This window comes from Denticeps clupeoides, chromosome 7, assembly GCF_900700375.1.
Source record: "Denticeps clupeoides chromosome 7, fDenClu1.1, whole genome shotgun sequence".
Classification (NCBI taxonomy): Eukaryota; Metazoa; Chordata; class Actinopteri; order Clupeiformes; family Denticipitidae; genus Denticeps; species Denticeps clupeoides.
Window position 1 is genome coordinate 176,575 of NC_041713.1, and position 12,922 is coordinate 189,496.

The 12,922-nt window shown below is 49.1% G+C and overlaps 2 protein-coding genes across 7 annotated transcripts in view; one reads left to right on the forward strand and one right to left on the reverse strand.

The window, feature by feature from the left end:
* The first annotated feature begins 282 nt into the window (after window positions 1-282).
* dcaf7 (ddb1 and cul4 associated factor 7) lies at window positions 283-6,181 on the forward strand. 3 transcript variants are annotated; one of them, XM_028987560.1, is made up of 8 exons: window positions 283-362; window positions 590-756; window positions 970-1,128; window positions 1,868-1,979; window positions 2,053-2,171; window positions 2,584-2,793; window positions 3,895-4,012; window positions 5,715-6,181. In XM_028987560.1, the coding sequence occupies exons 2-8, from the start codon at window positions 619-621 to the stop codon at window positions 5,888-5,890; spliced, it is 1,032 nt and encodes a 343-aa protein (XP_028843393.1). In that variant the 5' UTR covers window positions 283-362; window positions 590-618; the 3' UTR covers window positions 5,891-6,181. The 3 variants fall into 3 exon arrangements, with proteins under 3 accessions (XP_028843393.1, XP_028843394.1, XP_028843392.1); XM_028987561.1 differs by having other exon boundaries at window positions 293-756; window positions 5,718-6,181; XM_028987559.1 differs by having other exon boundaries at window positions 294-756.
* A 684-nt stretch (window positions 6,182-6,865) lies between these two features.
* kcnh6a (potassium voltage-gated channel, subfamily H (eag-related), member 6a) overlaps window positions 6,866-12,922 on the reverse strand; it is a 68,418-nt gene continuing 62,361 nt past the window's right edge. For 2 of the 4 annotated variants that reach the window (XM_028987021.1, XM_028987019.1), the window contains exons 12-16: window positions 12,248-12,347; window positions 11,936-12,157; window positions 9,986-10,145; window positions 9,711-9,903; window positions 6,866-9,397 (exon numbers count right to left, since the gene is read on the reverse strand). In XM_028987021.1, the coding sequence (XP_028842854.1) occupies window positions 9,128-9,397; window positions 9,711-9,903; window positions 9,986-10,145; window positions 11,936-12,157; window positions 12,248-12,347 (945 nt within the window). In that variant the 3' untranslated portion in view covers window positions 6,866-9,127. Of the gene's footprint in view, window positions 9,398-9,710; window positions 9,904-9,985; window positions 10,146-11,935; window positions 12,158-12,247; window positions 12,348-12,922 lie in introns of those variants that run through there. The other 2 variants (XM_028987020.1, XR_003750350.1) reach the window with 2 other exon arrangements.

Genomic DNA, 12,922 nt, shown 5'->3' on the forward strand with positions numbered 1-12,922 from the left:
GAACCACTGCTTTGGACCACGGCGTCTTCTTAATTCAGTCTGCGGTAGTCTTATGTTGACGTCCCGACTGAAATACGCCAAATTAAGCGCTGAGCGTGACCCGCGTGTTGCCAAGTACGGCGTTTATACGCCATTTTGGAATGGCTTTAATAAAGTTGCAAATTAAGCCGTGAGGAAAAACTGGGATTAATTGGGATTTTATCACAAAATAGGTAAATGCAAAATCAGCATGTGTTATAAGGGTATCGTTTTGTTGAGAAAGCGCGTTTGTTGTTTGTGCCAGCACCTGGCAACCCAGAGGACGTCGCGTTGCGTTGCGTTGCGTCGCGTCGCGGAGCGGAGCGGAGGAAGCGCCGCGCTCGGTGCGTCTGTAACGGGCCGTTTTTCGGGAAAGGGAAGTTTTTCGGCGGCTGTCCGTCACGGGCTCCGTCTCAGCTGCGTGTCCCCCGCTCTCTGGATGATCTTGCTCGGTTGAAGTGAGCGCAGGAGGCGCGCAGGGCCGCGGAGCTGCTGCGGTTCTTTGTCTGGCGGCCTCCCCTCTCTCCTGCTCCGGGTTTAATCCTCCACAACTTCTCCTTCTCGTTATTAGTATCGCGGTGAACCGCCGGCCGTGGAAACATGTCGCTGCACGGCAAGCGCAAAGAAATCTACAAATACGAGGCGCCGTGGACCGTGTACGCCATGAACTGGAGCGTCCGGCCCGACAAGCGCTTCCGCCTGGCGCTGGGCAGCTTCGTGGAGGAGTACAACAACAAGGTAACTCCGGGGAGGGAGGAGATGCGGAACTACTGGGAAATAAAGCCAACAACTATTCTCATTATTATTATTAGTATTATTATTATTGTCTTTCGCGCATGCATTATTATGAATAGATGGTGTTTCGCTGCATGCTGATTGGTCAGCATCTCCTGTGCGGTGGGGTTGATGGACACCACGGTCCTACTTACGGGGACCGACTTTGTGTTTTAGGTTCAGATTGTAGGTCTGGAGGAGGAGAGTTCAGAGTTCATCTGCAGGAACACCTTCGACCACCCGTACCCCACCACCAAGATCATGTGGATTCCTGACACCAAGGGGGTTTATCCAGACCTGCTGGCCACCAGCGGCGACTACCTGCGTATCTGGAGGGTACGCCGCGCCTCCTCCACCCACCTCCTCACACCGCGCCTCACCCCGCTCCTCCACCCACCTCCTCCACCCACCTCCTCACACCGCGCCTCCTCCCCCCCCCCCCCCTCCCCACACCGCCCTCCTCCACACCCACCTCCTCACCACACCGCCCCTACCACCTCCTCACACGCGCCTCCTCCACCCACCTCCTCACACCGCGCCTCCTCCACCCACCTCCTCCACCCACCTCCTCTACCCACCTCCTCTACCCACCTCCTCACACCGCGCCTCCTCCACCCACCTCACACCGCGCCTCCTCCCCCACCTCCTCCACCCACCTCCTCACACCGCGCCTCCTCCACCCACCTCCTCACACCGCGCCTCCTCACACCGCGCCTCCTCCACCCACCTTCTCCACCCACCTCCTCACACCGCGCCTCCTCCACCCACCTCCTCACACCGCGCCTCCTCCACCCACCTCCCTCACACCGCGCCTCCTCCACCCACCTCCTCACACCGCGCCTCCTCCACCACCTCCTCCACCCACCTCCTCACACCGCGCCTCCTCCACCCACCTCCTCACACCGCGCCTCCTCCACCCCCCTCCTCACACCGCGCCTCCTCCACCCACCTCCTCCACCCACCTCCTCACACCGTGCCTCCTCCACCCACCTCCTCACACCACACCTCCTCACACTGCATCTCCTCCACCCCTCCATCAGTCTACTTCCTCACATCTTGCTCTTTTCTCTTCTAGGTGAGTGACACCGAGACTCGGCTGGAGTGCCTGCTGAACAACAACAAGAACTCGGACTTCTGTGCCCCCCTGACTTCTTTCGACTGGAACGAGGTGGACCCCAACCTGCTGGGTGAGGACCGCACACTCCTCCCAGTCCTTCCACTTTACCTGAAGTGGTTGTCATGGGTGCTTTTCTCCTGCAGGAACCTCCAGCATTGACACCACCTGCACCATTTGGGGTCTCGAGACAGGACAGGTTCTTGGTCGGGTCAACCTTGTGTCGGGACACGTCAAAACCCAGCTCATCGCCCATGACAAAGAGGTGAGTTGGGGACCGGTGAAGGATCAGGGTTCATGTTGTTATCAAGTAACAGGGCAGTTGATGAAGGTCCCGTCCCCACACGCTGCTGTCATGGTGTCCACTGTCACCAAGGGTGATGGTTAAATACAGAGGACACGTTTCACCGTGTCACTGTGTGCTGTGCTGCAGTGTCTCACAATGACAATCACGTCACTTTAACCGCCTGTAACAATGCAGAGAATCGTACCATGCAGCGGTCACATGACTCAAATCAGAGACGGGGACCAACCCCGATGATACATGTTGTTACGTCCCAGTATTGGGGTAATGGGGACATCGAGAAATAAGTGACTATCAAGAATATTAATTTAGAAATGATGAAGAACACCTCACAGTGAATGAAGTGTGACTGTTTATGACGTTGTTTCTGCAGGTTTACGACATCGCGTTCAGCCGGGCTGGAGGGGGCCGTGACATGTTTGCGTCGGTGGGGGCGGACGGCTCCGTTCGCATGTTCGACCTGCGGCACCTGGAGCACAGTACCATCATCTACGAGGACCCTCAGCACCACCCGCTCCTCCGCCTCTGCTGGAACAAACAGGACCCCAACTACCTGGCTACCATGGCGATGGACGGCATGGAGGTAGAGCGTTTTAGAACATTTAGCATAGACGGCGGTAGTAACCTAGTGAGTAACAAGATAGTATAAAGGTAGAACTAGGTAGTATAGAGGGGGGTAGTAGCCTAGTGGGTAACTAGGTAGTATAGAGAGCGGTAGTAGCCTAGTGGGTAACTACGTAGTATAAAGGTAGAACTAGGTAGAATAGAGGGGGGTAGTAGCCTAGTGGGGAATTAGGTAGCATAGAGGGCGGTAGTAGCCTAGTGGGTAACTAGGTAGCATAGAGGGCGGTAGTAGCCTAGTGGGTAACTAGGTAGTATAAAGGTAGAACTAGGTAGTATAGAGGGGGGTAGTAGCCTAGTGGGTAAATAGATGGCATAGATGGCGGTAGTAACCTAGTGAGTAACAAGATAGTATAAAGGTAGAACTAGGTAGTATAGAGGGGGGTAGTAGCCTAGTGGGTAACTAGGTAGTATAGAGAGCGGTAGTAGCCTAGTGGGTAACTACGTAGTATAAAGGTAGAACTAGGTAGAATAGAGGGGGGTAGTAGCCTAGTGGGGAATTAGGTAGCATAGAGGGCGGTAGTAGCCTAGTGGGTAACTAGGTAGCATAGAGGGCGGTAGTAGCCTAGTGGGTAACTAGGTAGTATAAAGGTAGAACTAGGTAGTATAGAGGGGGGTAGTAGCCTAGTGGGGAAATAGGTAGTGTAGAGGGCAGTAGTAGCGTAGTGGGTAACTAGGTAGTATAGAGGGCGGTAGTAGCCTAGCTGGTAACTAGTTATCATAGAGGACAGTAGTAGCCTAGTGGGTAACTAGATGGCATAGACGGCGGTAGTAACCTAGTGGGTAACTAGGTAGTATAAAGGTAGAACTAGGTAGCATAGAGGGCGGTAGTAGCCTAGGGGGTAACTAGGTAGCATAGAGGGCGGTAGTAGCCTAGTGGGTAACACACTCGCCTGTGAACCAGAGGAGCCGGGTTCAAACCCCACTTACTACCATTGTGTCCCTGAGCAGGACACTTAACCCTGAGTGTCTCCAGGGGGGGACTGTCCCTGTAACTACTGATTGTAAGTCGCTCTAGATAAGTTTGAGGCGTGTGACCTCTGACCCTTCCTGTCTGGTGTAGGTGGTGATTCTAGACGTACGTGTGCCCTGTACACCGGTGGCGAGACTCAACAACCACCGCGCCTGTGTCAACGGCATCGCCTGGGCGCCGCACTCCTCCTGCCACATCTGTACAGCAGGTAAGAGCCTAGTACACATATACACACAGTGAGTGTGGAGTAGAGGCGGTGGTCTTAACGTCCCTCTACCTCCACGGTGGTCTTAACGTCCCTCTACCTCCACGGTGGTTTTTACGTCCCTCTACCTCCACGGTAGTCTTTACGTCCCTCTACCTCCACGGTGGTCTTAACGTCCCTCTACCTCCATGGTGGTCTTTACCTCCACGGTGGTTTTTACATCCCTCTACCTCCACGGTGGTTTTTACATCCCTCTACCTCCACGGTGGTTTTTACGTCCCTCTACCTCCACGGTGGTCTTAACGTCCCTCTACCTCCACGGTGGTTTTTACGTCCCTCTACCTCCACGGTGGTCTTAACGTCCCTCTACCTCCACAGTGGTCTTAACGTCCCTCTACCTCCATGGTGGTCTTTACCTCCACGGTGGTTTTTACGTCCCTCTACCTCCACGGTGGTCTTAACGTCCCTCTACCTCCACGGTGGTCTTAACGTCCCTCTACCTCCACGGTGGTCTTAACGTCCCTCTACCTCCATGGTGGTCTTTACCTCCACGGTGGTTTTTACATCCCTCTACCTCCACGGTGGTTTTTACGTCCCTCTACCTCCACGGTGGTCTTAACGTCCCTCTACCTCCACGGTGGTTTTTACGTCCCTCTACCTCCACGGTGGTCTTAACGTCCCTCTACCTCCACGGTGGTCTTAACGTCCCTCTACCTCCATGGTGGTCTTTACCTCCACGGTGGTTTTTACGTCCCTCTACCTCCACGGTGGTCTTAACGTCCCTCTACCTCCACGGTGGTCTTAACGTCCCTCTACCTCCACGGTGGTCTTAACGTCCCTCTACCTCCACGGTGGTCTTAACGTCCCTCTACCTCCACGGTGGTTTTTACGTCCCTCTACCTCCACGGTGGTTTTTACGTCCCTCTACCTCCACGGTAGTCTTTACGTCCCTCTACCTCCACGGTAGTCTTTACGTCCCTCTACCTCCACGGTGGTCTTAACGTCCCTCTACCTCCATGGTGGTCTTTACCTCCACGGTGGTTTTTACGTCCCTCTACCTCCACGGTGGTTTTTACGTCCCTCTACCTCCACGGTGGTCTTTACGTCCCTCTACCTCCATGGTGGTCTTTACCTCCACGGTGGTTTTTACGTCCCTCTACCTCCACGGTGGTCTTTACGTCCCTCTACCTCCATGGTGGTCTTTACCTCCACGGTGGTTTTTACGTCCCTCTACCTCCACGGTGGTTTTTACGTCCCTCTACCTCCACGGTGGTCTTTACGTCCCTCTACCTCCATGGTGGTCTTTACCTCCACGGTGGTTTTTACGTCCCTCTACCTCCACGGTGGTTTTTACGTCCCTCTACCTCCACGGTGGTTTTTACGTCCCTCTACCTCCACGGTGGTCTTTACGTCCCTCTACCTCCACGGTGGTCTTTACCTCCACGGTGGTTTTTACGTCCCTCTACCTCCACGGTGGTCTTTACATCCCTCTACCTCCATGGTGGTCTTTACCTCCACGGTGGTTTTTACGTCCCTCTACCTCCACGGTGGTTTTTACGTCCCTCTACCTCCACGGTGGTCTCTACTTCTACGGTGGTCTTTACCTCCCACTACCTCCACAGTGGCCTTTATGTCCCACTACCTCCACGGTGGTCTCTACTTCTACGGTGGTCTTTACCTCCCTCCCTACCTTTCATCCCCACTGTAGCGGACGATCACCAGGCGCTCATCTGGGACATCCAGCAGATGCCCCGCGCCATCGAGGACCCCATCCTGGCCTACACCGCTGAGGGGGAGATCAACAACGTGCAGTGGGCGTCCACCCAGCCCGACTGGATCGGCATCTGTTACAACAACTGCCTGGAGATTCTGCGCGTGTAGGAACCTTTCATACAGAACTCTAGCCCTTCTTGGTGGGCTGTGTGTGTGTGTGTGTGTGTGTGTGTGTGTGTGTGTGTGAGATGAGTAAAGCTCTTTCAGTTCTCCTAGTGAATACACGTCAAATCTCCTTCATTTTTGTCCTGATAGAAATGCATATTTCACCATGGCTGAGGAAGATTATGATTCATATTATTATTCCTAATAATTCAGACGTTGTCCAGCCCTTGATTGTTTTGCTTCTGTTGTTGTTGTTATGAAGGTGCCATATTCCAACATTGTTCCGTAATAATCTTTCACGCTTCAGGAGGTATGTGACACGTGGCAGTAATGTGCAGCACCGTGTACATGGGGCTTGTTCACTAGTCCACATTTCCTCAGGATTCACACGAATAAATAGCTACAGAAGAACCCCAAAATACACCACAGACATGCTGACGGTGTTTTAGGGGTTCTGCCCACGTACTGATCATATTTTTTAGAAATGTGAATGGAACTCTTGCTAGAAGAGTGATTTGAACGTCATGAAGAAGCTGTTGAAGGCCTGGGAAACGTCAGGTTACGTTGAGCAGCAGCTGAACGCGGATTTTGTCTTCAGAACGTCCTGTTTTTGTTCCCCACAATTTTCTTCTGTGTTCCCATGGTTCTTCTCGTTCTCTGGTCTCGGTGAAAAATATTGAACTGCAGCATCCGGATTTTATATTACATTTAATAAACTTATAATTCAATGTTTTATTGTAAGATCTCTATGTGGCACAGCTGACTATGAAGGGTCCTTTTTAATATTTGTAACGTAATATATGATTATAGAAAAAAAAAACCTGCTTTATAATTATACTCTAAATTTACAGAATGAAAATCTTGCTTTACAAATGAATGGTTTTGGGGGACAAGCACGTTCTGCAGAAGACGTTAGATTTAGTTCAGTACCGAAACGGTGACAAATCTCGCCCACAGATGACAGAATATTAAAACATCTCGCTATGATACATATTTTTATTCTTTAAAAAAAAATACATATTGTGCTTTTGGACACCTTTACAGATACACTTCAGATTTCATCCCCACTTGTCAGCTAATGTCCACATTTCTCACCAGTCTGGTGACATTCAGAGCGAGAATCAACCTGCCATAAAGACACACGTCCACAAATTCACATTTCATCCAAGACATCTTAACTTACTATGAAATTATATTATTCAGTGAAAACCAGTGCACCCTTTACGAAATAGAACCATCATTGTTTATCCATTAACCAAATTCTGGGACTTTAGTATGATCACATAATGCTGAACAGAGCGACCAGGGCCTGAGACACGAGCTGTCACCCCACCACATCTAGTCAAAACGCCATCTCATCCATCCTGATCTCATCCTCTTCACCATGTTCCAACAAGCACAACTCGGAGCTCTGCCACATGGAAAAGTTCTCAGGCGACCCTGGTGGAGCACTTTGTGATGTGATGGGAGTTACCTCACCTGCAGCCAGTCTCCTACCAGGGGTTGATGTGAACGTGGTGCCCAAACCTGTCCAGATGACAGAACCTGGACTGGACTGCAAACACTGAAATAGTCCTTCAACATCTACAAGATGATGACCTCCCACGTTGTGGTGAAGAGGGACACTATGCAGCTGGACAGGCTGGTGAGGAAAGCGGCTCGTGGTTGGAATGGAGCTGGAAAACATTTTTATTGTTTTTATCTGGAGAGAAGTACCTTCCATCATGGACCACAGCACCATCACCAGGCAGGAGAACGTGTCCACTGCTGTTTCTGTCCTACACTACAGACAGGACGAGAAGTCTTTCTTTATACCTCCTCCCAGCAACAACGGGGAGCTTCTACATCTCTACAGAGTTTTACAGCATCAAGGGAAGTTCTCGCAGGGTTCTGCTCTCTCTTGATGTAGTATGATGGATCTTGTACTTCATGTGAAAATGATACATCATGAAAACAATAACAATAATGTACATTAGGACCTGAATTTATCAGTGGCTGATATCGCCCATGAAGCTCCTCAACGTCACTCCAACAGCAGAAAAGACGCGATTCCACCTGCCTGTCTGAATATGCAACTCAAAGTGTGTATGCTGTGTGAGAAACGGAAGACAAGTCTCCAGGTAGCACTGTGTGTAGGTTGTGTGTAGTGTGTGTTGTGTGTCCGAGACTGCAGGAATGGAAGACGATCTTCCCGCTGATCTCCAGGGGGCACTGTGTGTCTTTTGTGTGCAGTTTGTGTGTTGTGTGTGTATTGAAGACTGGAGGAACGGAAGACGGGTTTCCTCTTGTGCTACAGGGGGCGCTGTGCATTGTTTTTGTGTTGTGTCGGTTCGAGACTAGAGGAATGGAAGACAGATTTTCTCCTGTCCTCCAGGTGGTGCTGTGTGGTGTTAGTGTGTTCTCTGTGTATTTGAGACTGGAGGAACGGAAGACTGGTTTCCTCCTGTCCTCCAGGGGGCGCTGTGTGGTTTTAGTGTGTTAAGTGTGCTAGTAGCCTAGTGGGTAACACACTCGCCTATGAACCAGAAGACCCAGGTTCAAATCCCACTCACTACCATTGTGTCCCTGAGCAAGACACTTAACCCTAAGTTGCTCCAGGGGGGGACTGTCTCTGTAACTAATGATTGTAAGTCGCTCTGGATAAGGGCGTCTGATAAATGCTGTAAATGTAAATGTAAGTGTGCGTTCAAGACTAGAGGAACGGAAGACAGGTTTCCTCCTGTCCTCCAGGGGGCGCTGTGTGGTATTAGTGTGTTCTGTGTGTATTCGAGACTAGAGGAACAGAAGACTTGTTTCCTCCTGTCCTCCAGGGGGCGCTGTGTGGTGTTAGTGTGTTAAGTGTGCGTTCGAGACTAGAGGAACGGAAGACTTGTTTCCTCCTGTCCTCCAGGGGGCGCTGTGTGGTATTAGTGTGTTCTGTGTGTATTCGAGACTAGAGGAACGGAAGACTTGTTTCCTCCTGTCCTCCAGGGGGCGCTGTGTGGTATTAGTGTGTTCTGTGTGTATTCGAGACTAGAGGAACGGAAGACTTGTTTCCTCCTGTCCTCCAGGGGGCGCTGTGTGGTATTAGTGTGTTCTGTGTGTATTCGAGACTAGAGGAACGGAAGACAGGCTTCCTCCTGTCCTCCAGGGTGCGCTGTGTGGTATTAGTGTGTTCTGTGTGTATTCGAGACTAGAGGAACGGAAGACTTGTTTCCTCCTGTCCTCCAGGGGGCGCTGTGTGTGTGGAAGGCAGAGTTTCTAGCTGCTGGGTAGGGTGGGGTCTGAAACGTGCCTCTGGATCTCAGCTGGGCTGCGGGACGCCTCCAGGCTGTCAGGTAGCGAGGGGAAGCGCAGGCTCCCGCTCAGAAGTCCGGGGGAGGGCAGGGGAGACGGAGACACGCTCGTCTGGGTCAGGGCAGCCTCCGTCTCGGGGGACATGGACATAGTGTCGTCTGAAGCCACTGTCAGGTGGACCCCGCTGGACAGGGAGTCTGGAGACTGGTGATGGATGTTGTCTGATTCCGCGCTCTGGAGAAGAAATGAGTGACGTTAGGCCCACTAGGGGTCGTCTCCTCAGGGAATTCTGGGATATTATTCATTATGCTAATACAACATAGACAGAAAGAAAGAAGGGGAAGTGATTGTCACATGTGATACACAGCAGCACAGCACACGGTGAAATTTGTCCTCTGTATTTAACCATCACCCTGAGTGAGCAGTGTGTGGGGACGGTGCACTGCACCCAGGGTTAGGACAATCAGAATTTAAGCAGTGGATGTAGGACATTATTCTTGTTTTAATTCTGATCCAGCTCCCTGAATGATCAGAAAAACCAAAAGACCTTGATGGACGTGGCCAGGCCTTCAATCTGCACCACTGGGACCTGGATGTTGAGTCGGGGCGTGGCACTGCTGGGACTGTACAGGGTGGAGGGGGGCGGGGACACCGCGCTGTAGGCTGGGGGCACCGGGGTCATGTGTCTCTGCAGCAGCTGCAGGATCATGTTGATGTCAGCAGTCATCCGGGTCTCCAGCCTGAGGGGGCAGAGATGGAGAGCACATGGAGGGCGTGTCTTTCATTTAGGCCACGCCCACTCTGTCATCTGGCGTCTCTGACCTGTTCAGCTGCAACTGCAGCACCTCCAGGCGCGCCTGCAGTTCGCTGGGCCGCTCCTCAGGACAGGGGTGGGGCGGGTAGGCGGTTCTCATGGTGGAGGCCCGGTGTTGGCCCTCAGACATCTGACTGGGTCTCCGGTCCGGCCAGAACCCGTACAGTCCTGATACAGTGAAGAGGTTAAAGTTCTCAACGCTAACGGTATCGTGCGTTTTAAAGATCTGCTAATTGGAAATACCAAGGCTTCATTTGAACAGCTAAGTCGACCAAAATCCATGATGTCCCCTCCCAGTCCCCCAGTCTGCCATCAATTACAACGTCTGTGGACGCGGTTCTGTCTTTAAACCCATCATGCAGAAGGCTCACGTCACTTCTTTATGGCTGGGGTTAGGGTTAGGGTTAGGGTGTTAGACGTAAGGTAGGAAGGGAGGAGGACTGGAACTCCATCTCTCCATGTCCCTTGATCCTCTGAGAGCCACGCTCTCTTGCATGTACGCTGAAGTCAATTCTGACAAGCGCGAAGTCCATGAAGCCTCCCTTGTCCATATGTTTTGGTCCTGTCCCAGGAGTCTTTTACACCCTTACAGATATTCTGGGGGTTGTGTGGGAGCCGAGGTCTCTGGTCCGGGACCTCGGGCGGATAATATATAAGGATACAGGGATATTCTACAAGAATACAGGGATATTATATAATAATACAGGGATATTATATAACAATACAGGGATATTCTATAATATTACAGGGATATTATATAACAATACAGGGATATTATATAATATTACAGGGATATTATATAACAATACAGGGATATTCTATAAGAATACAGGGATATATATTATTACAGGGATATTATATAACAATACAGGGATATTCTATAATATTACAGGGATATTCTATAATAATACAGGGATATTATATAACAATACAGGGATACTATATAATATTACAGAGATATTATATGAGGATACAGGGATATTCTATAACAATACAGGGATATTCTATAATATTACAGGGATATTATATAAGAATACATGGATATTCTATAATATTACAGGGATATTCTATAATAATACAGGGATATTATATAACAATACAGGGATATTCTATAATAATACAGGGATATTAGGGTGGTAGTAGCCTAGTGGGTAACACACTCGCCTATGAACCAGAAGACCCGGGTTCAAATCCCACTTAATACCATTGTGTCCCTGAGCAAGACACTTAACCCTAAGTTGCTCCAGGGAGACTGTCCCTGTAAATACTGATTGTAAGTCGCTCTGGATAAGGGCGTCTTGATAAATGCTGTAAATGGATATTATATAAGAATACAGGGATATTATATAACAATACAGGGATAATATATAATATTATAGGGATATTCTATAAGGATACAGGGATATTCTATAATATTACAGGGATATTCTATAATAATACAGGGATATTCTATAAGAATACAGGGATATTCTATAAGAATACAGGGATATTATATAATATTACAGGGATATTATATAAGGATACAGGGATATTATATAATAATACAGGGATATTCTATAACAATTCAGGTATATTATATAATATTACAGGGATATTATATAATATTACAGGGATATTATATAAGGATACAGGGATATTATATAATAATACAGGGATATTATATAACAATACAGGGATATTAAATAATATTACAGGGATATTATATAAGGATACAGGGATATTCTACAAGAATACAGGGATATTATATAATAATACAGGGATATTATATAACAATACAGGGAGTTTTACACTTTCCGGTGTTATATAATGGCATCATTATAAGCTGAAATCGGTATTTACCGCCCTTTTGCAATCCCATGTAAAAATCCCAACAAAAATATTGGAATTGTGTTGTATAAAGAATAATTTTGCATATAAAGAATGTATTGAGCCACGCCCACACTCACACACAGACAGACCTGTGTAGGGGTGTGTGTTGGGAGATAAGAGGCTGACGGCTGGAGGGAATTCCCGGACCTCCACCCTGCCGGGGTCTGGGGGCTTCATGTCCTCCTCGCTGGAAAGAGATGCTGCGCTGGCACTGCTGCACCCATCATCCCAGTGGGAGCTCTGCAGCGCCGCCCGGTGGTTACCTGCTGAACACGCCTGCTGTGGGTAGGAATCGTCCCTGTCTGTCCCATCTGCCCACAGTCAGGGGGAAACACAGACGTCACGTCATCATCAATACACCACACACACACACACGTTCACGCACACACACACACACACACCTGGGCGGTTGGGTCGCTGTAGTGAGTTCCTCCGGCGTCGGGGTCGATGATAAACACAGTCTGAGTCCTCGCTGGGGGTTTGCTGCATAATTCTGTCTGCCTGATACAAAACAGCTTCAGTAACACAGACACACACATACATACATACATACACATACATACACTACACACATATACACACATACATACATACATACACATACACACATACATACAGGGCCTATAAAATTATTCAGACCCCCTGGCTTTTTATCACCTTTTCGGAAAGGCCCCAGTGACTCCACCAAGCAAGCAGAAGCAAACCATGGAGACCAAGGCGTGTAGCACCACAGCAGAGCTGGGCTTCATTACTCAGTGTCAAAAGTAGGCACATCTTAGGTTTACCAAAATGCACATGGGCCACTCCCCAAAAATACCAAGAACAGGGATATTCTATAATAATACAGGGATATTATATAACAATACAGGGATATTATATAATATTACAGAGATATTATATGAGGATACAGGGATATTCTATAACAATACAGGGATATTCTATAATATTACAGGGATATTATATAAGAATACATGGATATTCTATAATAATACAGGGTTATTATATAATATTACAGAGATATTATATGAGAATACAGGGATATTATATAACAATACAGGGATATTCTATAATATTAC